At 53.0% G+C, this 27,391-nt stretch overlaps 1 protein-coding gene across 6 annotated transcripts in view; it reads right to left on the bottom strand.

Annotated features, from left to right (window-relative positions):
- The window catches only part of LOC110470184 (ankyrin repeat and fibronectin type-III domain-containing protein 1), a 245,108-nt gene that overhangs the window by 136,473 nt on the left and 81,244 nt on the right, over positions 1-27,391 (bottom strand). For all 6 annotated transcript variants that reach the window (XM_085592614.1, XM_021529644.3, XM_085592616.1 and 3 more), the window contains exon 3: positions 25,761-25,978. In XM_085592614.1, the coding sequence (XP_085448740.1) occupies positions 25,761-25,978 (218 nt within the window). The remainder of the gene's footprint in view (positions 1-25,760; positions 25,979-27,391) is intronic.

The raw sequence follows: 27,391 nt of genomic DNA, 5'->3' as shown, positions 1-27,391 counted from the left end.
GCAGTGATGCTCTTCCAGCTGGGGAAGCTTTGTCAGTGTAAGGTTTTGGAGCAATCTGTCTAGAAGAAGGTGTCCCTGCCCATGGCACGGTGTGGAAGAGGATGGGTTTTAAGGTCCCTTCCAACCCGAAGCATCCTGGGATTGTGTCCCAAATATTGGCGTCTTCCTCCCAGCACAGGGATCAGCCCAGCTCTGGAAGGGGCTGGCAGAGGGGAGGTGCTCCTTGGAGGGCAGAAGGATGTGAAAAGAGAGAACAAGAAGAAAGGACCACCTGTTGCACAGACTGGGTTGGGGGTTAAACCCTTCCCTTTCTACCATTGTAGGAAAGGGCAAAAGGCCACAGGAAAGCTGACCATTGGGAATGTGATCAGGAGCCTCTGCCAGTGTGGAGAAGGTTGGTCTCAGCACGAGTGAAGACAGCAAGGGAAGAAACAGGCACAGAACAACTCCAAAGCCAAGGCAAGGGCTTCCACCAGCCACCCAGGGCTTCCAGAACCTCTCCCCCAGTGCAGCACAAGCCACTGGGAAACGCTTCCCCACCAGGGCTGGTCCCAGACCTGAGGCCCCAGCACCCACAGCCGCTGCTGGGGACCCCACTGAGCCCCACAGGTCCTCACACTTGTTCTCCTTCCCCAGTCCCACTACGAAGCTCCTTTGTTCCACTTCAGAGGACTGCAAAGCACATCCTCTATCCCTGGGCTCTGCTCTCCATCTGCATTAACTCAGGGAAGTTAACCAAGTCTCCATTCTTCCTCCCACTTCCACCCAATACACTTCGGCACAGCTACTCCACAGACAGGGAAAAAATAACCACAAATTCTGCTTTTTAACATTCCTGTACTAGAAATCCTACAATTCTAAAAGCAGAAGGAAGAGCACAGCACCTCCTGCTGCCACCAGCAAAGCCCCTGGGGCAGCTCAGGGACAGCATGACCCACCATCAGAAGCACGTAGGGCCACCCAAGCCCAGCAGCTGGGTCAGCACTGACATCTGCACCAGGTCACACATTGCTGCACTGGGAACTGTGCAGGGTTTAGCCTGAAAGATGAGTTGTGAGTCAAATTAATTAATTCATAATAAAGAAACCTGTGAAGGTGTGCAGATCACCACCATATCACACACTGCAGGCAAATATTGAAAAACAGTTTGTCAGGAATTCTGCAGCCTGAATTAAATTAGTTCACTTTAACAAATGCATTCAGTGCTGAATCAAGGACCCTTTGCAGCCCAGTAAAAAAATCAGTGTACCAGTGCTCAGCCACCACAGCAACCCCATGGCAGGCAGCTCCTGAGCAGCAGCGGGGCCATCCAGAGCCAATGAAACACATCCTGCTCACCCAGCTGAACACACGGCACTGAAGATTCCTGCACGGCTCCCAGTGCTTGGGTTGGACCATTCACAGCAGCCATGCAGGACTGCAGGGTGAGATCCAGAGGGTGGTCTTCTCCCACAGCCCATCCCAGGGATGCTGGCATGGATCCCGGCCCATCCTGCTCTGGCTGCTCATCCCCAGGGGCTCAGAGCTCTGACAGAGCAATCTCTCTCTCCAGAGATTCATCCTCTCTGAGAAGACAAAGGCCTGAGCTGAGTCTCACCACAGGGACAGGCTGTTCTGCCTTGGTGCCGCTCAGCATCTCCTCTACCCCCAGAGCAAAGCCAAAATCACAGAACTCCGGACTGGTTTGGACTGGAAGTGACCTTAAAACTGATCTCATTCCAAACTCCTGCCATGGGTAGAGACACCTTCCATAGACCCTGCTGCTCCAAGTCCCATCCAACCTGATTCCCACTGGCACAGAATGGGAAGGGACTGGGATACTGGGCACTTTGCACCCCTCCATGACGTTTGCACACCTCGGGGGTGGTTTTTGCTTTGCTTCTCCTGAAGCCATGCCCACATGCTATCCCATTGCTGCTCTCTTCTGGAAGTTTTCCCAAATTGTGACTAAATTCCACCTTTCCCAGTATCACCAAAATGAAGAACTGATGGTAGAGCTCTCAAGTGTGGCCACTACCATTCTTCATATTACTTGGAATGGAGGAATTTTCTTTAATTTGATCAACGATGCGTTCCCCACCTATTTTTCCATCTGAAAAGTGAGGCAGAGTTGACATGTCTCTGTTAAACTGTCCCATAGAAAATGCCCTGAGCTGCTGCTGCTGCCCAAAGCCCCACTGTGACTCACCTCCTCACATGCAACAACACTCCCTGCGTGGAGCCACCAGCCAGCTCCACTCCATGAGACCGTTCTGGTGGAACTGGTGACACAGCTCACTGTGTTTTTCTTGGAGGGAGAGCAGTGGGATATGTGGACATTACTGAATAAAAAATCATTGCTCCACATGAACAACAAGCTAGTCATCCAGAGGCGAAATATTTCCCCCAAAAAAAGCAGATAACTCTTTAGACACTTTTTGCTGTGTGCCTCTTCAAAGCCCATGGAAATGGGCTGGGCCTCAGCCTCCCCTGCAAATCAGGCCAACACAGGATCCTTGTGCAGCACAGCTCCCATGACAAAATCCTTCCAAGCACCAGGAGATATCATCAACACTGCAAAGTAATGAACGCCTTCAAAATGCCACTGGAAAAGGCAGGCACTTTTGCTGCCAAGCCCACCAAGAAGGGATGAAAGGAGAGCCCTGATGGCTGTAATTCACACCAGGCTGGACAAATGGAGGGCTGCATGTTACCAGTTCTCATCCCAGATACTCTGCATGGATGGGGCCAACCTCGGAGCCACACCGCTGATCACATGTGAATCCCAGAATGGTTTGCATTGGGAAAGACCCCAAAACTCATCTCACTCCAACCCTCTGCCATGTCCAGAGACACCTTCCACTATCCCAGGCTGCTCCAAGTCCCATCCAACCTGGCCTGGAACACTTCCAGGGATCCAGGGGCAGCCACAGCTTCTCTAAGCACCCTGTGCCAGGGTCTCCCCACCCTCACAACCAAGAACTTCTTCCAAGTATCTCATCTAAATCTCTCCTGTTCTCCTCTCTTAGTTTAAAACTGTTCCCTCCCACTTACAGAGGTGAAACCAGAATTCCTGGTAGTGGATGAGCCAGACTCGGGCAGAGCCATGCTCCGTAGTCCCCAGCCATGCAGGTCCCTACTGTGCCAAGCACCCCAGCCAGAGCAGGAACACCCTGTCCTGTCCCCCTTCCCCCAGGATGCCAGCCCAGCAAAGCCCTGCTCCCACTGCAGGGCCCTGGCGGGACTGTGAACTGCATGGAGGGACAACACCAAGGAACTCTCCCAAGCACTGACACCATTAAGAAGAAAAAATAAATAAAAATAAAACACAGTGTGTTCTCTGACCGCCCACTGGCTCACTCCTGCCATTCCTGGGCCTGGGCTGTGCAATCTGTCTCCCAGCTTGGCGCCCGGGCTTCCCTCAGAAATGCAAGTCTTTACCCAGGAATTCATGGCAGGAGAAATCAAGAAGAGAAAGGGGAGGGGTGGAAAAATAAAAACCACTTTTTGTATTTTATCCAAAGTGTTTTGCAGGTCTACTTCCCCTTGGCTCACTCACTCTGCTAGGTCTACCAGCATATTTTGGGTAACGAAATACACATTTGCTGGTCAGCCCTAATAGACCCAGAGGGACTGGGTTTCACGTGTGTTTGTTTTAAACTTAAGGGTGTTGTGAACTTTTTCCAAGAGTCTAGGCTGGGATGATAAGCCATGGCAGGCAGTGCCTAGTTAGTGGGTGGTTGTGGTGTTAATGTTTATCCCATAACTGAAGGAAGACGTGACAACATCAGCGAAGCAAACCACCACCACCACCACCACCCTTCCTCACAGGGACACACTGAACCTCTGCAGGGACCACCACACAGGAGGCATTTCATACAATCCTTGTGTACTGTGAGAAAAAGGGCAAGTTCATTAAAAAACCGAAAGCAGAGTTCAGAGTGAGAATCAGACCTTCTGGTCTCAGAGCCTTTCCAGCCACATCCTTCAAATGTCCATGTGGGACCTGCTAGAGTTAATCCAGAGGAGCCCACAGAGATGCTCCAAGGGCTGGAGCCCCTCTGCTCTGGGGCCAGGCTGGGAGAGCTGGGGGTGCTCAGCTGGAGAGGAGAAGCTCCAGGGAGAGCTCAGAGCCCTGCCAGGGCATAAAGGGGGGGCTATAAAAAGGAGTGAGAGAGACTTTCCATGTGAGTAGACAGACACAGGATCAAGGGGAATGGCTTCCACTGTCAGAGGGCAGGGATGAATGGGATATTGGGAAGGAATTGTTCCCTGGCAGGGTGGGCAGGCCCTGGCACAGGGTGCTTAAAGAAGCTGTGGCTGCCTCTGGATCCCTGGAAGTGTCCAAGGCCAGGTTGAACAGGATTTGGAGTGACCTGGGCGAGTGGAAGTTGTCCAGGGACAACTGGCAGGGGATGGGATGAGACAGGCTTTAAGGTCCCTTCTAACCCAAACCATTCTATAATTCTGTCTCAGATCCCAGCTGCACAGTGGACCATTCCTGTGGAGCCCATCCTGCCTCAGCCCTGCCAGGCTCAGAGGATGTGGCCCCATCCGTGCACTGTCAAACCCCCATGGGCAAAGTCTGTTTCCACCTCCAGGCAGTGTGCAGATCAGGAGTGGAGCTTACCTCCCAAAGCTACAGGGGAGATCTTCTCAGGGAAATGGATTTTGTGCTTAGAAAACTAAAGACACCTTAGTTTCCTTGAACAGCAGGATCAGGCATCCTGCCTGGAGCAGGCACCACGAATTCTGCAGAGCTGCAGATCAGCAACACCAGGAGCACAGAGTGAGGGCAGGGAAGCTCCAGCTGATGGGAAGGCAGCACTGACCAGCCATGGAGACCTGTGCCCTGGGGGAGCAGTGGGTGCAAGAGGGACAGGCTCATCTGTGCAAACCCCCCCTGCAGAAATGACAGTGTGATCTAAAATCACTGCACCAGTTTGGGAACATAAGGGGCTTGAAAAATACAGAAGAGGAAGGAAAAGGTTTCCTAGGGCACCAAGCATAAGGAAAGGCGAGGTAAAACACTGTAGGGAGATCTAGAGGCCACGTGCCTACATTTGGGAACACAACTGGAGACTGACTCCATCCCCATGACTTAGCCACCCGTCTGCACTGGGGTAACTGCCCAGGTGCTCAGCTCAATGACAGGGGAAGCCCTGTTACCCCCATGGCAGCCTCTTCCCTTCCCAGTCCCCTTCTGCTCCACACAGACTGACAGCAAGAGATGGAAAGGAACACAGTTCCCCATAAAATCTCCCAGCTGTGGGCAAGAATCAAAGCAATCAATGACACTCAATGCTTGCTGGATATGGAACATGGATGAGGAATGTGAGAGCTAATGTGGCCAGGCTGCTGCAGAGCCAGGGGGTCCCACTGGGACCTTGCGGTGGGCAGCAAGGAGTGAGCTGGTACAACCTCAGGACACAGACCCATACCAAAGCCACCTCTCACCTTCTGTGGTCACTTGACTGTAAAGCAGCTTCTTCTACCCACAACCTGCCTAAAACCCAACAGAGGTTGCCTTTGCTTCAAGATTTCAGAGACCATTTAGTAGACCAAGTCTGTGCAAAGCTGTAGTATCTGGGTGATACACTGCTAAAAGTAAAATGGGACCTGCGATTTCTCCCACAGCCATGCACATTTGTCACCTTAGATTTGCCAGTCAGTGGTTTCACTCTCAGATTTCTTGTGCAACACAGATCCAGGTTACTCCATGGAGAATCCCAGATTGTTCTCACATCTGAGCTCCCTTGGCACAGCAGGAGATGCAAAGCAGTGTTGTCCTGCACTCCAACAATCTCCATGTTTCCCTCTCCTGTCCTTTTTTTCCTTTTTTTATGTTATTATTTGGTTATTTGCAGAAGGACACACGCTCATCTAGGCAATCAGAAATCCTGAATGAATGGCTTAGAGTTTATCCCAGTTTTAAGCGCTAGAAGCTGACACAACCTTGTATTGCACAAGGTGCTCGGTGATACAGCTGATCTCCCTCAGCTTCATCTCTTGTTTGGATGAAAATTTGGAGGTGACTTACCACCAGTCCTCCCCCTGCACACAGTTTCTGCCAGGCTCATTTACAGAGAGGCTCTGGGAATAAGCAAATACATTATTTAAATCAAAGTATTTTACACCAACAGCACAATTCCAACTATTCCAACACCACACAAGGCTTGTCCGTGGCAGACAACATCCCTGCCAAATAAACCCTTTAAAGGTTCACTTATCACAGCTAGACGTGTCATAAACTTTCCTACATAGTTTATTATCCCCATAAATCTCTATAAAACTATTTTATCTCATCTGGGTTGGCAACAAAGCAAACTTTCCTCTGTTTATGGCTTCCCAAGCCAACCTCTAAAAACAACATATGTGCTGCCTAAAAAGGGGGATGAAGATCTCAGCCCTGCCCAGCCTTCCCCACCACAGATCCTTCCAACTCTATACCACAGGCACCAGAAACACCCCACATGCTCCATGTGCTTCCCTCCAGGAACAGACCTACTATCAAATAACATTTCTCCTACTTCCTTATCTTCCAAATGTGCTATTTAAAGGGGGGAAGAAACCAGCTTGGAGGCTTACTCAACTCCCTCTTCCCAAATGTGTGCCCAGCATTTCATTCAAAGAGAATTTTTGTTTCTGGGAGCTTTGCAGCAACTTTGTCAAAAGCTTTTTATTGGGAAATGATGATGCTTTATGGTTTCATTTAAATCAGATGGGTAACTGTAAAACTGTAATCTGTTTGGCTTTCAATTAGAAAACACAGAAATAAAAGTACTTTCCACGCTGTCCTACCTACCACATGACTTCCAGCTTTTCCATGCAGCCATATCCATTTTTGCTTTAAAATCCTAAGATGGTTTGGGTTGGAAGGGACCTTAAAGTTCTTCCTTTCCACCCCTACCATGGGCAGGGACACCTCCCACTATCTCAGACTGCTCCAAGCCCTGTCCAGCCTAGCCTTGGACACCACTAACACCATAACCCAGTGTGTCTCTTTCCACCCAGCCCTGGTGCTCAGAACAACACTGTACCCCATATCTGTCACCCACCAGTGCCACAACAGCCTGTGCCAGCTATGTTAGAGCTGCCCATGCCCAGACCTTCAGGCACGACCACCAACCACCACCACCACAGTCAGAGCTCAGCCTGAGAGCTCCCAGACACCAGCATCCAACAGAGGGACCCACAGAAACCTCAATCCCCCACTGAGCCCTCCTCTCATGCTGGAATTCTTGGGGCTTCAACACTCCTCAGTGGAGCTTGGGAAAAACATTCAAAACCAAAACCATGGACTCACATCCTCTGCCTCCCCAGCCAGGCAGGTCCCACAGCCCTGGCAATGTGGTTCCTACACCACCCTCATGGCCTCGGGCCAGCGCCCACCCCGAGCTCCACCTGCCCTCTGCCACCACTCCCACACAAACCCTTCATGCCACGCCAGGAAAACGGAGCAACCGCCTCTATCACCGCCCTGGGAAGGGACCAGGAACCTGTGGAGAAGTCCCAGGCATCTCTGGGGTGTTTTTAATGAGCAAACAGCTCACACTCTCAGACTCCAGGAGGGTGAGGACCAGAAGCTGCAGTCATTTCAGAAACCTTTAGCATGAGCTGTGGGTGATTACTGGAAGAACCTCACCCTAAGGCACTGGCAGCATGGATGTAGGGTACAGATCCTGGGAATAAAAGGATGCAGAACTGCATGGTCATGGGAAAACAGGGGCCAGGGAGTGACCGACCACCCACACTGCCACCAGCAGCAGGGCCACCACTTCTGCTGCCTGTTAACTTCAGACACCAACAAAAAGGCAAAGCCATAACTGTAGCGTGTCAGACAGGAACACTGCTGATGCCACCCGTGTCCCAGTCCCCTGCTACTGCAGGGCACGTGCTGACCTCCAGCCACCACAGCCCCAAGCCGAGGTCCCGCAGGAGCCGGGCCACCTCCCCACTGGGTCACCCCGGCTCCTGCTCGCCAGCAGGCAGAGGTGAAGCGCCCAACACGGCAGATGGCAATTTCCATGGCAACACAGGGATGCCATGGCAGGGGATTAAGCTCCAGTGGGAGGGGAAGCGGGACCACGGGGAGGGAGCTTCATAAACAAGCACCCGACAGGGACGCTGAGCAGGAACGGAGGCCCACGGCAGCGATTTTCACGCCCATCTTCCCCTTTCAATTCTTCTCTAGCATGAAAGTCCCAATTTAAATGGCGGAATTTGACACCATTAGAAACTATCAGACCATTTAACACACTGCCCCTTCCTCGCACGTCACTGCACCCACGGCTGCCACAGGAATAAAGAGCACTGCAAGATCCAGACGTCTCCCAGCAGTCCCAGCATCAAAGTGCAGCAAATCTGCGTCACACAGAGACCCTTTGAAAGAGGATGAATGTGGAGTGCAGGGAGAAATGATTACTTTATTTGTAAAGACCATGTCTCTTGTCATTCTAATTCATCCCAAATCCTCCCGGCACTGGACAGCTGCAGGTTTAATCATGAATATACAAATCAGCAACACATGAACAACAAAGCCTCTCCAAATGCAACAGACAAGGCCCAGAATTCAGCTGGTTCAGGTCTGGTTCAGCTGCTGCTCTCCCTCCTTTGCACTGAAAGAAGAAGGGGATGGGTAAAGCCAGGACCTGCCACCTCCTCCTGCCACGACAGTGCCCCTCCCATTGAATCCCAGACATGGGAACTGCCTGCACCTCTCCCTACTGACAGAGTGGCCCAGCACTGAGCAGGAAGCAGCAGCTGCAAGAGGGGAGCAAAAGGAAGAGGAGAGGGAGAAGCGAGGATGGGGGACAAGGGCTGGAGGGAAGGAGAGGCTGGGGACAGAGAGGGGCTGGAGCTGCACAGGCACTCGGGCTGGAAAGGAAAAAACAGGGTTTAATCCCTGCAGAAGATGGGAATTGCTCACTTTGTGCAGCCTTGGCCGGGCAGAGCACAGGGCTGGCACCACAGGGTGGGGGTTCCCAGAGGGGCGTGCAGCCCGGGCAGGGGGTGCAAGGCCCCGGCAGGCACTGCTGCTGCTACACTCAACATCAAACACCAGCCCTGCTAAAGAGGGGCTCTGCAGGGACTGCTGCTGCCAAGCAGGCAACACCTGCCCATGCTGCCTCTCAGGTGTTTTATGCCTGCTCAGATGCTCCAAAGCTGCTGAGCAACCAGACATGGGGCAGGCGGTGGCACCCACCAGCCCAAAGCACTGCGTGCCACATGGGAAAGAGAGCTGGGAAGCAGGAGCTATCCTGAGCTTCCAGAGGGCTGCTGCACAGAAGGAATCTCATCAGGTCTACAGCTTCCTCAGAAGGAGCAGCTTCAATCTCTGCTCTCTCTGACCAGGGGCACAACCAGGGAATGGCTGGAGCTGTGCCAGGGCAGGTTTAGGTGGGATATCAGGAAAGGTTCTTCCCCCAGAAGGTGCTGGGCACTGCCCAGGCTTCCCAGGGAATGGGCACAGCCCCAAGGCTGCCAGAGCTCCAGGAGTGCTTGGACAATGATCTCAGGGATGCCCAGGGTGGGATTGTTGCGGGTCTGTGCACGGCCAGGAGCTGGACTGGATAATCCCTGTGGGTCCTTTCCAACTCAGGATATTTTATGATTCTGTGAAAAGGGCAGGGACTGAGTACAAGACAGGACTGAGCATCAGCCCAGCACAAACCTCATCTCTCCTGCTGCTGGGAGCTGTGCAGTGCTCACCAGCTCCCAGGCCCGCTTGCCAAAACTCAGCTCACATCATGAGGAATTTGCTTTCCGAGGGCCTGAGATCCTGCAGGACATTGTGTCAGAGATCTGGACTGAAGTCTCAGTTTCCAGCCCAATGTTATTTCTGCAGAATTACCTGCTTTAACTTCAACTACTCTGTGCAATTATTCATTTGGTCTGGAGTATCGCTTGCCTAGAAGTGATGGGGTGAGGGTGATGTGCTTCCAAAGTGCAAGCTTTAGAAATAAAAATAACCAAACCAGTCAGGGAATGAAGTGGTTTTTGAGCCTCCCAGAGCACACCCAGCCTCTCCTTTGGTCTGCCAGGCCGTGCTGGGCTGTGGGTGGGACATCAGGGTGGACAGACACGTGGACAGTCCCGGCAGCCTGGGAGACCAAAATCTGTGCCAAGGCATGGCTCCAGCAGTCAGTCCCAGCAACACCTTCCTGTGTTACAACAAACTGCTCCACATCAAGCTTCAAAATCACATGGTGCTCATATTCTCATGCAGTGGGAGAAACAAATCCATTTTGCTGCCCACTGCAGTGGAGCACTTGGATCCCAACAGAGCATCTGCATCCATCAGGCTCCAGAAGGGAGGGTCCCAGCTGCCCCACGCTGGGAAGGGCTCCATCCTCTTCTCTTGCACAGGGACCTTCTAGATCTTCACTGACAGGAGGGTGCAACCAGGTGAGGGTCAGACACTGCTCCCAGAGAACAAAGACGAGAGGAAATGGCCTCAAGTTGTGCCAGGGTAAATTCAGATTGAATACCAGGGATATGGAAAGAGTGGTCAGGCACTGACTCAGGCCATCCAGGGCAGTAGAAGAATCACCATCCCTGGGGGAATTTAAAAAATCTGTGGATGTGACACATGGGGACATGGGTTAGTGGTGAGTACAGTGGTGCTGGGTTAACAGTTGGACTTAGTGATCTTGGAGTTTTTTTCCAATCTTTATCATTCCATGATCCTCAAACACACGGAGGGAGAGAGGTGTTCCAGGGGGTTCACCTGAGCTCTCAAACTTGCAAACTCTCTGTATTCCCTTCTACAGACTCTCCCACAATATCTGATATCTCTCTGGGGATATTTGAGCTTTCCAAGACCCCCAGAGCACCATTCCCTCTCTCCAGCCCAGCTCCAGGGCCAGCCCACTCCTGACACCTCCTTGCCTCCCCTCCATGTCCACCACAGGACCACAAGACAAAGCTCCCTCCAAACTTTACATTAGGTTCCCAAGTCAAACCTGGGGCCACAAAACAACACCAAATGCAGAATGCTGACACAATAAAAATCACTGTACCTAAGAAAACAGGACAGTTCCTTATAATGGAAAGAATCAGACAGGAATAACCTCTCTTCGCTACCATCTCTCTGAACCCTCCATGATTCTGCAGCTCATCAGCCTTGGTCCTCTGGGCAGAAACACCTCATGGCAATGCCAGGACCCCCCTCTCTGCCATAACCCTCTCAGAAATCCCCACACCTGCAGGGTACCACAGGAGCCTGCTGTGGGACTGGAATTACCTGTGCTAACATCCTGCATGACAAATTCAGTGTCAAAATAAAGAGCATCAGAGATGCCCCACCAGCCAATCCCATCCATAAGTAAAATATCCGAGTTTCATCTCAGTAAAGCACTTGCTCCACATGTGGTAAGTCCTGAGCCCAAGCCCAACTGGGCTGTGACATCTGGGACAATTGTGACGTAAGCAGCATGAGCTGGGGATCCAAGGACAGGACATCCACGTCCCTGCAGTCACCACCAAAAGGAGACCTTAGAGCCCCTTCGAAGGGGCCTACAGGAAGGCTGGGGAAAGGCTTTGGATGAGGGCCTGGAGGGAAAGCACAAGGGGGAACAGCTTCCCACTGCCAGAGGGCAGGGATGGATGGGATATTGGGAATTAGGAATTGTTCCCTGACAGGGTGGGCAGGCCCTGGCACAGGGTGCCCAGAGCAGCTGTGGTTGCCCCTGGATCCCTGGAAGTGTCCAAGGCAAGACTGGATGGGGTTTGGAACAGCCTGGGCTAGTGGAAGGTGTCCCTGGACATGGCACAGTGGTGGAATGAGCTGTTAGGATCCTTTTCAACCCAATCCATTCTATCCATTCTGATTTAAAACCCCCACAATGGTTCACCTGGTGAATCCAAAGCCCAGTGAGCAGGAAAACAAAAATAATGATGCTTTCATGGATAAACACACCTCCAAGCCTGCAGGCAAACTTGTCCTGCAGCCTTTACAGCATGGGGTGTCTGGGCACTGGTGAGGGGCCCCCAGCCCAAGCCACAGCTGGGGCTCCCCAGGCAGCTGTGCACACCTGTGGGAAGGGTCACCTCTGCCACAAACCACAGCCTGGAGCTGTCAGGGCTGCACCCAAAGGAGCATTCACCACTGGGAAACACAGGCACGAACCCACAGTCCCCTGGAAAGGGTTTGTGACTTCTCAGGGATGGTCTCAAACCGAATTCTTGCTGGGAAAACCCCTCCCCGTGGGCACAGGCTCGGCCCCAGCCCTGCAATGCTGCACAGAATGGGCTGGCAGGAGGTAGGATGGGGACCCACAGCTGGCAGGAAGCAGCACCCTGAGCACCCACACAATCCATTTGCTGGATTTCACATTCCCTGCCTCCTCCACAGCCTCAACAAGGAAAGACAGGGAAACATTCACATTCCCTCCCAGGCATGAAGCCTCAGTGACCCTGGGAACAGCACCAGTGACAAACCTACTCCTGTGCCCACCTCTGCCCAATGTAACTCATCTGTCCCTGCAGCAAGAGAAAGGGGTGTTGTACCCCCCACCCTCCTTAAAAATTGCCTTTCTTTGAAAGAACATTCCTTGAACAAATGGCAGCAAATTCCAAGGCAGAGCTGCACAATGGACACTTCAGTCTGCCCAGGGGAGGAGAGACAGGACCTTTAATGCCTAAATAAATGCAATTTGCTCGTTAAGGGGGGGCTGGGGAAGGTTAGGCAGAGGGGAGCCCTGGTTATTCACTTCCCCCAATTAACATTCCAGCAGAGCTAGGAACAATAACTTTTTGGGAAGGGGGAGTGATGCCTGTGGGGCATGGGATAGTCCTGGAGAAAGGTCCAAGAGTGTGAGGGTGTCAGTCTGTGTGCGATGGGAACTGAGAAACAAAACCAAGACTAAATATGGTCTACCCTACGCAAAAAGAACCTGCAAAGTAAAACCATCACATCCCTGGACCAAGATTTGGCTTTGCTGCTGATCTAAATGGCTTTCTGTGGCCAAGGAGACCTGCACAGAACAAAAGTGGCTTGTCACGGTTTGAAAGAGGTCTCCAAATGCAGGATATTTTCCACCACCACTCTCTGACAGTAACTTGGTCATCTATTTCCTTGTCAGGATGAAAAAGCTGCCTTTCCTCAGCAAGGGCATTGACTTCTTCTGTGAAGACTTTGCAGCACCGTTGGTGGCTCTCATGGCTTCCCCAATGCTCTCCTAAGGGAAGTAACCAGGCTTTTGTTAGACCCACACGCAGAAAACAAGGAGAGTGAACCAAACCCAACTGTGGCTGGGATGGAAAAGCAGCAGAAGGATTCTGCAGGCCAAGCACTGCCCATCCTGCCAGCAGAGCCCCAGAATGCTCCCATGACAGCTCCCAAACACAGGACAAAGCCTGACCCCAGAGGAAGCCTTGCCTGCTGCTTCCTCAAGCACTGCAGGCCTGAGGGGAGCAGGCTCGCCCTGGTAAAGCTGGAAGGAGCTCTCCAGGAGTGACCAGGTCCATCCACACCCTGGGCACGTGTGCTGGGGCAAATCCATTTCACCACACTACAGTACCTGAGGGTTCCCATGAAAATCCATCTCCAACAGACAGATGGTGCAGCTCAGCACTCCCAGCCACCACCGTGAGCAAGAACAGGGTGCCCAGGAGTGTCACCCTGGCTGGACAAACAGACACCTCAGAGGGAGGACAGACGATCCCCAGAAGGAGCTCAGGCACCACAACCACAGAGCTCAGTTACACTGTATGTGGCTGCCAGGGTAGGTAAGGAAAACACTCTGATTTCTGAATGGGCCAGGAATTTAGCCCAGTTTGGCTGGTTCGTTGGACACCTCGAGGAGAATGTGCTCAGCTGACAGAGCTCTGGTCACGCCGTGTTCAGCTGCTCCAGCTCCAGGTGTCCTGTAGGACTCAGAGGAGGCACCTCCAGGGCTGCTCCTGTTATTTATTCACTCACAGCAACACTCAAGCTGAAGATTTGCAGCTCCCAGATGCCAAAGCAGCTTTGCTGATATACCAGGCAATGCATGATTACATCCAAAGGCTCTCTGGTGGCAATGCAGTCTCAGGAAGAAGATGAAGGATGGCAGAAGGGCTGTACCTTCCTAGGAAGGTGCCGACTCACAGGCTCCGTGCAGAAAGGTTAGGAAAGTTGGATCAGACCACCAGTATTGTCACAGAATTCCAGAATAGTTCAGGATGGAAGGACAACTGCAGGGGTCATTTGGTCCCACCTCCCTGCTCAAGCAGGGTCATCCCAGATCACACAGGATTCTGTCCAAGTGGGTTTTGAATAACCCCAACAAGGGAGACACAGATTCTCTGGGCAGCCTCTTCAGTGCTCTCTAAAAGCACGATGAACAAAACATCACCCTGAGGTTCTTGGTTAAAAGCACACAGAACCACAGAACAGCCAGAGCTGTGAGGGAAAGGCTGCATTCACCTGAAGCCCACTGAGACTCTCCAGGCACACCTCCTGCTTCCTGCCCAAATCCTTCCCATGGGATCAAAACAGAAAGGCTCCCAGAAAACTGTTGCCTTTGTTCCTTTTGGAGCATCACAAAGCTCAGTCTCAGTGCAAAGAACTTGGTGCCTTTTCACAGCAAGCAAAGGGCTGCAGTCAGAACAAATCCACTCCTAGGCCAGCACCAGGCACCAGGACTCTGTTTTCCCTACTTTTGGGGCAGCCAGTGCTCCACCCTACCACCCATTGTACAACATATTGCTGCAGAGCCAAAGCAGCAGATGGCACCAGGGGTACCTGGCAGCCACATGGAACAGTGAAGGGTCATCTGGACAAAGCCTGGATCATCAGCAGAGCTATGGGCTGCGTTTGCTGACAACTTTCAAGCCTGAAAGAGCAACCCACACACAAAGATGCAGAGGCTAATTATGGAAAGAGAATTACAACCCCCTCAAGAGGGGAAGCAGCACAAAGCCCAAGCAGGGTGGGCACGAGCTCCCTCCCAGCCCAGGTACCAGCGTGTGGCTCCTCCTCCCAGTACACCAGTTACTGCCAGGGCAGTAGGAGCTGAACCAGGGCCCAGGCATGGGTCCAGAAGGGACCTATTAATGTCTCTTGGAGCTTCCTGACATGGAGCTCCATCCCTGATCTGCTCCAGCAATCAGTTTCCTCCTCCTCTCCCCAGGGGGAACAGGGGCCTAGACAAGAGTGTCAAGACCCCAACACCCCAAGCTGAAACTGGGATCTTTCTAAGACCCCACCACCCCACAGGGGCACTGGGAACCTGTAAGGTCATTCCAGGACAGCTGTTTCATCCTGCTTTCCTCAAAGTGTCCAGAAGTGCTGAAACTTATCACAAGGCTGGACATTTCTTCTGTCACGAAATAGGGACATCCAGAGTTGAATGTTGTCATGCTGATAGCTGGACATCTCAGAAAAGCTCCTCTCTACCCTGAAAAGCCACCTCTGTAACAGCCAAAGAAATGGGGAAATTCTCTCCTACAAAAACACCATTCAGCCTTCCTGCTCCCCTCCCAGCTGCCCCTGGTGCCAGCCAGGTTCCCTTCTCCTGGGCTGCCCAGAGGCCTCAGCAAGGAGAGGCTCAGCAGGCCAGCAACAAACACAGCCCCTGCCTTTAAATGACCATCTAGAGCTCCACAGGCAAAGCATCCATCCCATCCCTCCTTCCCCTAGGGTGAGGGTCTGAGGGTCTCACAGAAACCCCTCTACCACCCCGCTGTGGCTGTTCTCAGTCTTCTGGTGGGGCTGGGCTCAGACTGCAGATATGACTACAGCAGCAGGAAGGAAGAAAACCAGCTTTACATGTGACATGTAAATAGTCAGTGCAGAGAGAGATTAATCCCCTTTTCTTTTCAGGAGATCAAGACCCAGTTATGCAAGTGGGGCACCTCCTCTGTGCAGCAGCCTGGGCACCCTCTGCCTCTGCAAGTGCTCCCTTACAGCGATAGGGCTCAGCTGCTGAACCTCACCAACTCACCATTAAAAAATAAAACACAAGTGAGATGAACAAAATGCTAATAGGAGCCCCCAGGTCAAACCGCCTCCGTGTCACCGGGGCCCTCCTCCTGCCAGCACATTCCTGTCACTAGTGAGGTCCCATCACTTCCTCCTCCCTCCTCAAATTGCTCCTGGTGATGCAAATCCACCGTCTTTGTTTCTATTCTTGGAGTAAAACCAGAACCAAAGTAAATAGCAGAACAGCTCTTGGGTTTCAGAAGCCTTTCTTTTTCCATCCTCCCCAAGTGCAACAAGGCTGTTGCTGCAGTCAAAGGGAGGTGACACCCGACCCCAGCCCCCAGCCTGTTCCCACCGGAAATGCTCCACTTAATCTCCAGCCTCAACATCCCCTTGGAGATCGATGCCAGCTCCCTGCTAAGCCCCAGCCTGCTGTGCTCCAGAGGAAGTGTCAGGCTCCTCTTGGAGAGGGAGAAAAGCTGTGGGGGCCTGCCAGGGACCCTGGGATGGCAGAGCTCTCTCCATTCCCAGTCTCCACCAAACTTTCCACTGTCAACCTTCTCCAAGGAGCTGAACCAGCTCCAGTGTGTGCCCCAACTCATGGAGCCCATGGGTTCCCATGTGCCACGGTGGGCACTGTGCAACGAAGGGGGAAAGGAAACGCGTGGCAACTCCAGTGGGTCCATCAGGTCTGCCCTGTACATGCCGGTGTCCCATGGAGCAGGGTGGCACTGTCCTGCCACATCCCACTGCCAAGGAACTACTGAACATCAGCTCTGCCACCGTGAGCCCCACGGGAGCTGCGGGGCAGGAGGGACAGGTCTGTGTCTGTGTGCCACAAAAAGCTATGTTCACATCGAGTTCTGTCTGTAACAACATCTCCATTGCCAGAGGGCAGGGATGGAGGGGATATTGGGAGGGAATTGTTCCCTGGGAGGGTGGACAGGCCCTGGCACAGGGTGCCCAGTGAAGTTGGGCTGATCCTAGACCCCTGGAAGGATCCAAGGCCAGGTTGGACAGGGCTTGGAGCAGCCTGGGCTATGGAAGGTGTCCCTGCCCGTGGCAGGGGTGGGATGGGATGAGCTTTAAGATCCATCCCAACTCAAACCAGCCTGGAATCCCCTGATGCAGAAGCTGAGAACTGAGAGCTCTGTAGCGAGGGCAGGGGCAGGTAGAATACAGCCCTGCAGCCAGGGGAGGAAGGCTGGAGCAGACTGCGGGGTGGCTGCGCCGAGCGCGGTGCTGCAGAGACCTCTTGCAGCGCTCTGCTGCTACTGCAGCCATGCTGCAGCACTGCCCAGCAGCTCCAGCTGCGCTTCCTCGTGGGACAACTGCCCTGGTGATTTACCCAGCACATCCCAGGCAGGCTGCACCTGGAGAGGCGCTGCAGCTGATGGCACCCAGCACACACAGAGTGCCACCTCCACACAGCCACTGCAGGTGTGCCCAGCCCTGCAGTTGAACCCACCTGAGTCTCTGTGAAGCCACAGCTGTGTCCTGTTCCCAAAGGGCTTATTCAGGCACAAGCACCTTCCTGCAGGGATGTGCTTGCAGGGAAAGTGCTCTGAAGGATTTAAACCTCAGTCTGTCAAAGCACTTTCTTCAGCGGCATGCTCCAATTGTGCAGGAAAGGCACATGGAGATGGCACCATTTGCTCACAAACCTGGGGCACCTGCCTGCCTCACAGCAAGAGACCCAAAGAGCTGCAGACTGTGGGTCTGAGCTGCAAGAGGACACATTGCAACAGCCAGATTTCATTTCTGAGATCTGGGAAACAACTGCAACAGGCTCAAGAGGAAGAGCAGAGGAACATATTTTCCAGGGAAACAAAAGGAAGGACTGCAGGTGGATTAAGAGGCCCCATGGGCAGCAGAGGATGGGATTTACGACACCTGGTCTAAGCAGTGACCCAGCTGGATCCAGGGACCTGCCATCACAAAGCCATTGTTACTGGCAAACCCCTGAGGAAAGGGAAATCAGGATGATAAAACCCACCAGAGTATGCACTTTAGGATTAACAGGAACAGCCCCAGCAGCCAGGACCTCTCTTGCTGGATGTCAAGGCTAGGAAGGGCCAGGGCAGCAGACATGTCACTGTCACCATCACAGCCAGCTGTTGGGAGGGGACAACCAGTCAAAGGCAAGTGAAGAAGCTGAAGCTTCCCCTCACACCAACCAGACACTGAACTGGGTTGTGCCAACAAAAACCCTCATGCTCAGCAGGTTGGAGCCAAAAGCATTTGATTTTCCACACAGCTAGACCATTGCTGACTGCAGCCCAAAGCATCCCCAGCCCACCCTGCACTGCCAAAAGCCCAGATAGGCCTGGAGTTCCAACCCTAAAAATCTTTCGAGTTTCACGTAAGGCTCCAGTCCTGCCACGGAGGAGGAATACTCCAGCTCACAAAGTAGTGTCTCACTTATTTTAAATCACTATGGTTATTTTCTTTTTTTCACACAAACTTCACAAACCAAAGGACACAGTGCACATTTTTGGTAAGTCTCACTGGTAGAAGCAAAGTAAAATTGGAAGTTGGCAAACAACTCTGCTCTTCTCCTCCGCCTCCCCTGCTGCTTGCTGAGCATCTGATGTTCCTTGTGCAGAAATATAAATGGTAACACATCAGAGACTGGAAACTTCAGAGAATCAAAGAATGGATTGGATTGGAAGGCCTGTTAAAACCCATCCCAACCCCCTGCCATGTCCAGGGACACCTTCCACTGTCCCAGGTTGCTCCAAGCCCCGTCCAGCCTGGCCTTGGACACTGCCAGGGATCCAGGGACAGCCACAGCTGCTCTGGGCACCCTGTGCCAGGGCCTGCCCACCCTCACAGGAAACAATTCCTAATTCCCAATATCCCATCCATCCCTGCCCTCTGGCAGTGGGAGCCATTCCCTGTGTCCTGTCCCTCCATCCCTTGTCCCCAGCCCCTCTCCAGCTCTCCTGGAGCCCCTTTAGGCCCTGGCAGGGCTCTGAGCTCTCCCTGGAGCTTCTCCTCTCCAGGTGAGCACCCCCAGCTCTCCCAGCCTGGCCCAGAGCAGAGGGGCTCCAGCCCTTGGGGATCTCCCTGGGCTCCCCTGGACTCTCTCCAGCAGCTCCAGGTCCTGCTGCTGTTGGCCCCAGGGCTGGAGCAGCTCTGCAGGTGGGGTCTCACCTGAGGGGGCAGAGGGGCAGAATCTCCCCCCTGCTGCCCATGCTGGGGTGTCAGCCGAGCCTTGGGGGCTTCTGGGTGCACATGGCCAGGGCAGGTCCAACCCTCATCCACCAACATCTCTAAGCCCCACTCAGGACTCCTCTTGATCCATTCCCTGCCCTATCTGTGCTTGTGTTTGGGATTGCCCCAACCTGGGTGGAGGATGTTTCACTGGGGGCTTGCTGAAGCTGCTGCTTGTTTCTGCCAGCCTGTGGGATGCACCACGCTCCACAGCACCGGCAGCCCTTGCCAGGGGGAGCCAGGCTCTCCTCCCCAGAGTGAAGCCAGCAGAGGGAGCAAACACTTCAGGTTTGCTGGGACAGTGTGATAGTTTCTCACTATGGTTGTTGTATTTTGAATCTAGAGGTTATGTCATGGGAGTTTGCATAAGTTATTTGGAAAGGTGGTGGAACCCTGGCTGCTGAGAATTTCAGCCTTCCTGTGCTGCCAGGCACTGACCCTCAGGAGAACTCTGCATTGACCTGAGGCCGTGGAGAAGCTTCCAAAATTGAATGATGGCACTGGGATTGTTGGTGTGGAGTTTGAATAGAAGTGTGTAATATTACCTGGTGGGAAACTCTGAGTTTAGGGCTATAAATACAGTAAGCAGGATGGAGGTTTTAGGGCAGAGGCTAGTCCTTCTTCTCCATGGGTTTGGGTGATTTTGTGTAATTGGATTAAAAAGTCCACATTGCAGGCATGGGTGGTTGGTTATTGGGTTAAAAGTAAAAATAATTTAGTTGTAATTTCTTAACTGGACAGTTTATCCTTAAAAGGTCTTGTAGAGAGAGAGATGGGGCTCTCTCTGTGAGAGATAAGAGATTTTAATTTGTTAGAGTGAAGTGCTGTAGAACTCAGGGTTTGTGAGACTGTAACATAGATAAGAACTAATAAACATCTGAGTCCCAACAAGAAATACCATCTCGCATTTTAACCCTGATCCTGGCAAAAAGAAGATAAAAATTCGACAGAAAGGCCCAGGTTAGGACCAAAGCCAGCCAGTATATTTTCTTGGAAAATGATATGTCAGTCCCATTAGTATCCCACCCTGCAACAACAGCATTGAAATCAAACCCAAAGTCTGGTCCTCAGCAACAAACCCCTCCTAGTTTCAAGCTCAGGATCCCACATTTTCTGTGTCAATTTTAGATTCCTGTGCCTTAAACCTTTCCAGCACTGGGCTTACCTCTCTCACAGCAAACAGGAGAGGCCTCACCCACCCCAGCTCATTCTGTCACAGCCGCCACAGCCTGTCCCAGCCTGGCTTTGACAAAGTGGGATGTCCCACACTGTCCCCAGCCCCACCAGAACCCCCTCTCTACTAGTATGGCCTGCTGCATGCCCCACAAACTGCTCCTCTGCTTCCTAATTCCTCCCACAGGAGACATCTCCCTTTGTGTGGGATGCTGAGAGCAGTCCCACAGCATGCTGTGCTCTTCCCAAGCCATCCCTGCTTTCCTACAGGCACCACAAAGCACCAGCTGGAACATCAGAAGCTGCTGCTGTAAATAAAACCAGAGAAATGAGCTGGGTACGTTTGGGTTTTGAGCTTTGCTGTGCCTGTTTACTCCCACACTAATTTGCAAAGTGGGGTGATTCACAGGGAGCCTCCTCTCAGCTCCCAGGGACTGCTCTCCAGGGAATGAGTCGCTCTCTGGCTCCAGCAACACGTTATTCATCGGGTTTGGGTTTTCTGTTGAGCACTCGGTGAACAACAGTCGGCAAGTGAGCAATGTGTAGAGGAGGGGCTGGGCACAGGAGAGATGCACAGCGCTCAAACATCACCTGCCTTTGCAATCCCCTCCCTCAGGCAGTCACTGCTCTGCTCGGGAGCTGAGGCAGCCTGTGTGGAGTCCAGGATGACTCTCATCGCTCTGCTCCACCTCCTCACCAAGCACAGCTGACCTGCCTCTCACATGGTCATTTTTTCAACCCAGAGCAGCTGTGGCTGCCCCACCCCTGGCAGTGTCCAAGTCCAGGTTGGACAGGGCTTGGAGCAACCTGGGCTAGTGGAAGGTGTCCCTGCTCATGGCAGGGGTGGGATGAGATCATTATTAGGGCTCTTTCCAAACCAAACTACCCTAGGATTCTATGATTCTATTTTTATATATGTATTTCTTTTTTATCACACTGAACTACAGACACATCCAGGAATCTTCTGTCTGCTTGCTGATCCTTTCTGAAATCAAGTATGGGAGTGCATGGCTCATAGTAGTCAGAACAGAACCCAATAAAATACAGCAAGGAGAGAGGTACCACCAGCACGGAGAGAGTGGGATTTCACTGGACCAGAGGGATCGTGGCAGAGTGACCTGACCTCCCTGTCACCATAAACATCACCCCAGAGCCTCTAGCACTGGCTGCACACAGAACACAACAGGCTACACCCAGCATGCTTGGGGAGGTCCCTGCACACTTAGGAATGAGACCAAGCCATTGGGATAATGCACAGATGGATTCTACCCAGGTCCTATCTTGTCTTCAGCTCACCTGGCACCCAAAACCCAGACCAGGATAATCACACCCCATGGACTGGTGCTGCTCTGGGGTGAGGCAGTTCCTGCACTCCTCAACATCACTGCAGCGACAACTGGGGACAGGAGGCATTTCTGGGTTGATCATTATTCATTGGAATAGGAAAACCTGGACAGGTACCTGTCAGCTAGTGCCAGCCCAGGTGCAGCCAGTGACTCCAGTGAGCACCACGTGTGACCAGGTCTCTGCCACACAGCGAGTTCCTCCCCTCACTGCCTCCCTTCCCAGGCTCTGCTATCCCAATCCACCTTTCTCTGTCACCATCGCTTTGTCAGGCAGGGATTTCCTCTGCTCAACTCATCTGTAGAACTCCCAAGGCAAACAGAGTCTAAATGTTTCCTGCAGGCCACAGACATTTCATATCAGAATCACTGCCTGGAAAAATATCATACACAAACAATAATAATTAAAAAATAAATTAGTGCATGAGAGTATAGAGTGAAATTAATTAGTGCAGAGGCAGGAAAGCAATACAACCTTGAGTCACCTACTTGAAACCTGCAGGAACCACAGCGAGCAGAAGTGCCAGGGTAGCTGGGGCAGCACCAGGGATGCCATGGCAATGCCAAGGGCTCTCCTCCACCTCCACTGCACAAACCAGGCAACTCCTCCACGATGCTCAGAGAGCAGCACATCATTTCAGAGCAGCAGAGGTGTCAGGGTAGAGACCTCAAAGCAAGCTGGGTCAGCATGTGAGACCCCGGGCACCCCTCCTCTTCAGAGGCAGCAGGGTCTGTGCCGTAACACCACAAAATGAGTGGGCAATGCCAGAACGATTGGCCTAGACACAGAGAACTTGAAATTCCCATGGGGAAAAGGGAAGAGGACAATTCCCTCAGAGCCCTGCTGCAATCTGCACTGACTGTCCCAGCAACCACCACAGAGGGTGACTCAGCCCTGGTGACCTCTTTTAATGCTCCATAAGGTTAATGCTGAGTTTAACAGGGTTAATTCTGCCTTTAATGACCAGTTTTCCAGTGAAGGCAAGGAGATCAGCACAGTCTGTAACTCAGCCATGTCTCGCTTCTCCTCCCGCCGCAAGGGACAGTGCAGAAGGTTCCATCCCTGCTCCTGCTCCCATCTCAGTAGCCAGCTGGGCACAAAACCAAAACAGTCCCTTGGGCCATCACCAAGTGACCCCAAACAACATGCCCAAGGTCTCAGAGCACAGTCCCAGCCTGGCCATGGTCACTGTCTCTTCACAGATGGAGTGACTGGGAGAAGGCAGGAGATCCGAGTGGGAGAAAGATGTCAAAAGCAATCAGCCGCTCCCCTGTCTCCGAGGCAGGAATGCTGACAGCACTACAGGCCTTGGACGAGTTAAAAAGAAAGGCTTATTAGAAAGAAAACTTGTTCTGACAATCACAAAAATTGGAATTAATTTAAAATTCAAATGATGCAAATTCCAGTAATCTGTACGTGCACATCCATCACACAGCAGAGTGGGACTGCAGACACATGTCACTAGTGACATGGCTGGAGAAATCCCACCCTCCCCAGTGCTCTGGGAGGAAGGCAGATGTGCTGGCCTCTGGCAGGCACAGAAGGAGAAGCTGCTCCGGGACAGTGGGGCCAGGCAGGATTTGCAGGTGCTCCTTCTGCACTGAAAGATACAGTCCTGGAAGCATCTATCATGTCATAGCCAGGGGAGTAGGGAAGCCAGATTTCAGTGTTTTCACATAAATTATAGCCAATTCTCCCTTGGACAAGCTCAGGTGCCTATCACCAGCACAAAACCCTTGTCAGGCAGCACCTAATCACATGGATGTGAGGTGGCCTCACACCACTGGATGCATGTGGGCAGCAGGTCTGCCCTGTCACCATCCACCCTGCCATGGGAGGGTCCCACCGAAAGACTCAAGAGCCTCTCCCTCTCTCAGCAATTCCCAAAATTCCATTTTTGGGGAAGTTTAAAACCAAGCCAAGCAGCTGCATCACACAGCAAAGGTGGCTCAGGCTGTCAGCATGGAAAGAGCAAAGCCAGAAATCAACATTACAGGCTGGGGAAGTGCAGCAGCCCAGAAAAATGAATCCAGCTTCTTCCTAAAAGGTGAGCCACTGACATGGCAAATGGTGCTCTCTCCTGCACTGCTGCGCCATGCATGAGGAGAGCAGATCCCACCTGGCAGCAATTCCTCCCCCAGCCAGGCTGGGCAGAGCCAGGGTCGTGGAGGGCCAGGGCACAACACCAGCCCAGAGGAAGCTGCAACACCTCCAGCAAGACGGAAACTAACCCAGCCTTGGGAGGATACAGAGCCCAGAACTGTTCTTGGAAATAATTTCCCCAGCTTGGCAGGATCTGTACTTTGAACTTACAAACCCAGCTCTGGGGCTGTGTCGGGAATGCTGGTCCTGTACTGGCCCAAGCCTCAGCCAAGAGCTGCCAGTTGACCTTCCTCCACCCTTTCTGCCTCTGCTGAAGGCCCTCTGGAAAACCTTTCCAAGTAGGACGAGCCTGCTTTTCTCAGCAGGTCTCACAAGGTCAAAGTCTATGGCTGAGTCTACAGCAACAACTTTTACACTGGAATGAGCCAGAAATGATTTAGCAAGGAAAAAAAAATCCACATCTCCACATTCTGCAAAAAACCTGCTCTGTTCCTTGACAAACAGACAGCTCTGTGGGTACACCAAGGAAAGCTAAAGGTTGCTAAAACCTGAGTAAGTCAAAGGCCAAATCAAACTGGCCACAGACAGCACAGGGAAGTGCTGGCATGGCACCAAGCAGGGAGGGACAAGGGGCTGCCCTACAGGAAGCACAGAACCCAGTTCTCTGCAGGTACCAGGACACAGTGCTTAAAACCCAAGTGCTTCCACGCCTTTTGTACCCAACTCTCCTGCAGCACAGAGGCTGTGGGGAACAGGTCCCACAGAGATACTGGAAAAACATCCCCAAAAGACAGTGGTCGCCAACATCTCAGTGCCCTCCTGTCCGTCCTGGGTGCAGCTTGGAGCCACAAATCCAAGCAGACAGAAAAAACAGAGAATTCCTTACCCCACAGCAGGGTCATCTCATCTTAAACATCTCCAGCATCTTTCAGCCACTCATCAGGTGCCACATCCTGCTTGTGCTCATCCCCATCCCTGAGGTGATGTTCTGCAGCAGTTCCCACAGAGAAGGTTCACTGGCAGTGCTGGGACCGTGAGCAGCCCCACGGACGCACCCACTGCTGCCCCCAACACGCTGTGAGGCCAGAGCTGCTCTCCTGGGGCAGAAGTGGTGGCTACATCCAACAATGCAAGCAGAAGCAGCGAGGGTGAGCCCACAGACCCACAGTGCCCAGCTGTGACACTGCCCAGGTGCACCAGCAGAAACCCCCAGTGTGTGTGACCCCCAGAGGGACCAGTCTGTCCTCTGGGGCAGAGGAAGTCCGTGCTCCAGGGTCCCAGCAGACACGTTTGTGCACAGCTTGGGGCAGGTGAGCTGTGCTGCCTCAACTCGTTCTCTGCTCCGTTCCCATTGTACCGGCTCGCTCAGCCATTGCCAATCAACACCGAGTGCTTCTCATCCCCGCAGCACCTGAGCCCTCATTACAACCCCGAGCCGCTAACGAGGCGGGGGAAGGACATCTGACCCCTGGAGTTCGGTGTCTCTGGGAAAGAGAAGAGGCAGAGCCCATGAAACATTGATCAGAGGCTCCCACAGCTGCAGTGCAGCCCTGGCACATCCCTGCTGCCCTGCCACCAGGAGCCCCCAAGGGCCAGGAAGGTCTGAGCTGCCCCAGGGACTCGGTGCTGGCTCTTTGTTGCCCCAGCCCCTTACTGCTGGCCCCCAACAAACATTTGGGAAGGTTAGTTCCTCACAGACAAAAATCTGAGGACAGGAAAACTCATTTCCTCCTTTCAGCCTTTGTTCCATGCTTTGGACAGCAGTGCTCAGGGTCCAGGCCCTCATGGCACGCATCCCCTGGCTGAGCAGCCACCGCCCCGAGCCCCTCGGGAGCCGGGGGGACAGGACCCCCAGGAGAGGGGCTCTGCCACACGCTGGGCAAAGCCGACCTGCCACCACCATCTGCTCCACCACTCTGGAGCAGCCTCTCTTTCTGTTGTTTTACTAATGCTGGGCACAAAAATAGCTCTGCAAGATGTCAGTGTTTTTGGGAAGCCGCGTGCGTGTGAGCGTGGGCGGCCAGAGGCCGATACTCACAAACTGCCGCCGCAGCTTGGTCCTGACGCGCTCGGCCTTGCTCTCAGCCGGGTGCACGGCGTAACCCAGGGAGCCCAGGTGATTGTCCACGGACAGGCTCTTCCTCATGTAGAAGGAGCGGGTGCGGAAGTAGCTGAACGGGGCGTCCTCCACGGCCGTGCCGAGCTGGGGGGCCCTGGGCGGCTCCGAGCAGTCATCCTCCAGCCGCCAGGCCTCCCCTGCGGAGGAGAAGGAGATGTGTCCCCATCAGAGCATGACCCACACATCCCTACCCCCCGAGCCAGCTCTGGGGATGCTCAGTGGGCATCCCTGGACCCCCTCTGGCCATCCCACAGCTGCGGGGTACAGATGCTGGGAACTTATTCAGACAGCAGGTCCCTCCCACAAATCCCCACGTACCCCTGCCCCGAGCAACAGCCCCTGCACTCAACCTGCCCGCCCCAGGTAGCCACAGTCCCCACCATCTCCTGGCAGGAATCAGTCAAATAGTTAGAATCGCAGAATGCTTTTTGTTGGAAGGAAGCTTAAAGCTCATCTCGTTCCAGCCTCCTGCCATGGGCAGGGACACCTTTCACTTCATCAGGTTGCTCCAAGCCCTGTCTAACCTGGCCTTGAAGTCTTGCTTTGTGAATGAGAAAAATGAGGCATCACAGGTGTTACAAACTACAAAAGGATTTACTGCCATCTCCTCCTGCAGAAAAACCAAAACCCTTTATGGCACAGCCAGGAGCAAATCAACAGCCCCATGAAGGACAGAAGCCAGACCTCCCTTCTCCACCTGCCTGTCACCAGCAGCAACAGGATGCAGCAGCGCAGGGCTGAGAGCCACAGGGACAAACCTCACTAACACTGCCACAGCGGTGACAGTGGCAGAGCACAGCTGGCACCATGCAGGGCTGGTGATCCCAGGGTAGGACTGGCCACATTTCATTGCAACAAAAGGGAAAAACAACAAAACAACAGGAGATGTTTCCAGCATATTACTGATGCGCTCTTTTCCGTTCGGCTGCTTTTTGTTGCCAATCTCCTCTTTACATCTGGAGCTTGCCCTGCCTCCTCCCCTCGGCCAAAATAACTGCTCAAGCCATGACAAACAATCAATAAAAGCCTCAATCTTGAAAGCCTTCTCAATTACTAGCCCAAAAGGGCATCTCACAGGACTGTCTCCAGGGGCTCTCCCCCTCCTGCAGCCTCTTACCAAGGCAACATCCTTCGCCTCTCATTTCTGAAAAAGCCAGCACCTTCGAGCATGAACAACCACGGTCCCAGTACACCAGGGCCAAGAAGCAAAACACTTCTGGGGTTTAAAGCAGATAATGGCCCTAAGCCCCAGTTCAGCAGCGCGGTCCAGTTTACCCAGCAAGGCTGTGGGGTTTACATGAAATACGGTGAGACACAGGCTGGACTACAAGCCACCAGAAGAGGAACCACCTATACACACTGCCAGAGGGCAGGATTAGACTGGACATTAAGAAGGAATTGTTCCTTGTGAGGATGGGCAGGCCCTGGCACAGGGTGCCCAGAGAAGCTGTGGCTGCCCCTGAATCCCTGGAAATGTCCAAAGCCAGGATGGACAGGGCTTGGAGCAATCTGGGATAGTGGGAGGTGTCTCTGCTCATGACGGAGGGTGG

The sequence above is a fragment of the Lonchura striata genome, chromosome 14, assembly GCF_050655825.1.
Source record: "Lonchura striata isolate lonStrDom1 chromosome 14, ASM5065582v1, whole genome shotgun sequence".
Lineage (NCBI taxonomy): Eukaryota > Metazoa > Chordata > Aves > Passeriformes > Estrildidae > Lonchura > Lonchura striata.
The sequence above is the reverse complement of the archived record's forward strand: the minus strand, read 5'-3'. Positions and strand labels throughout refer to the sequence as shown.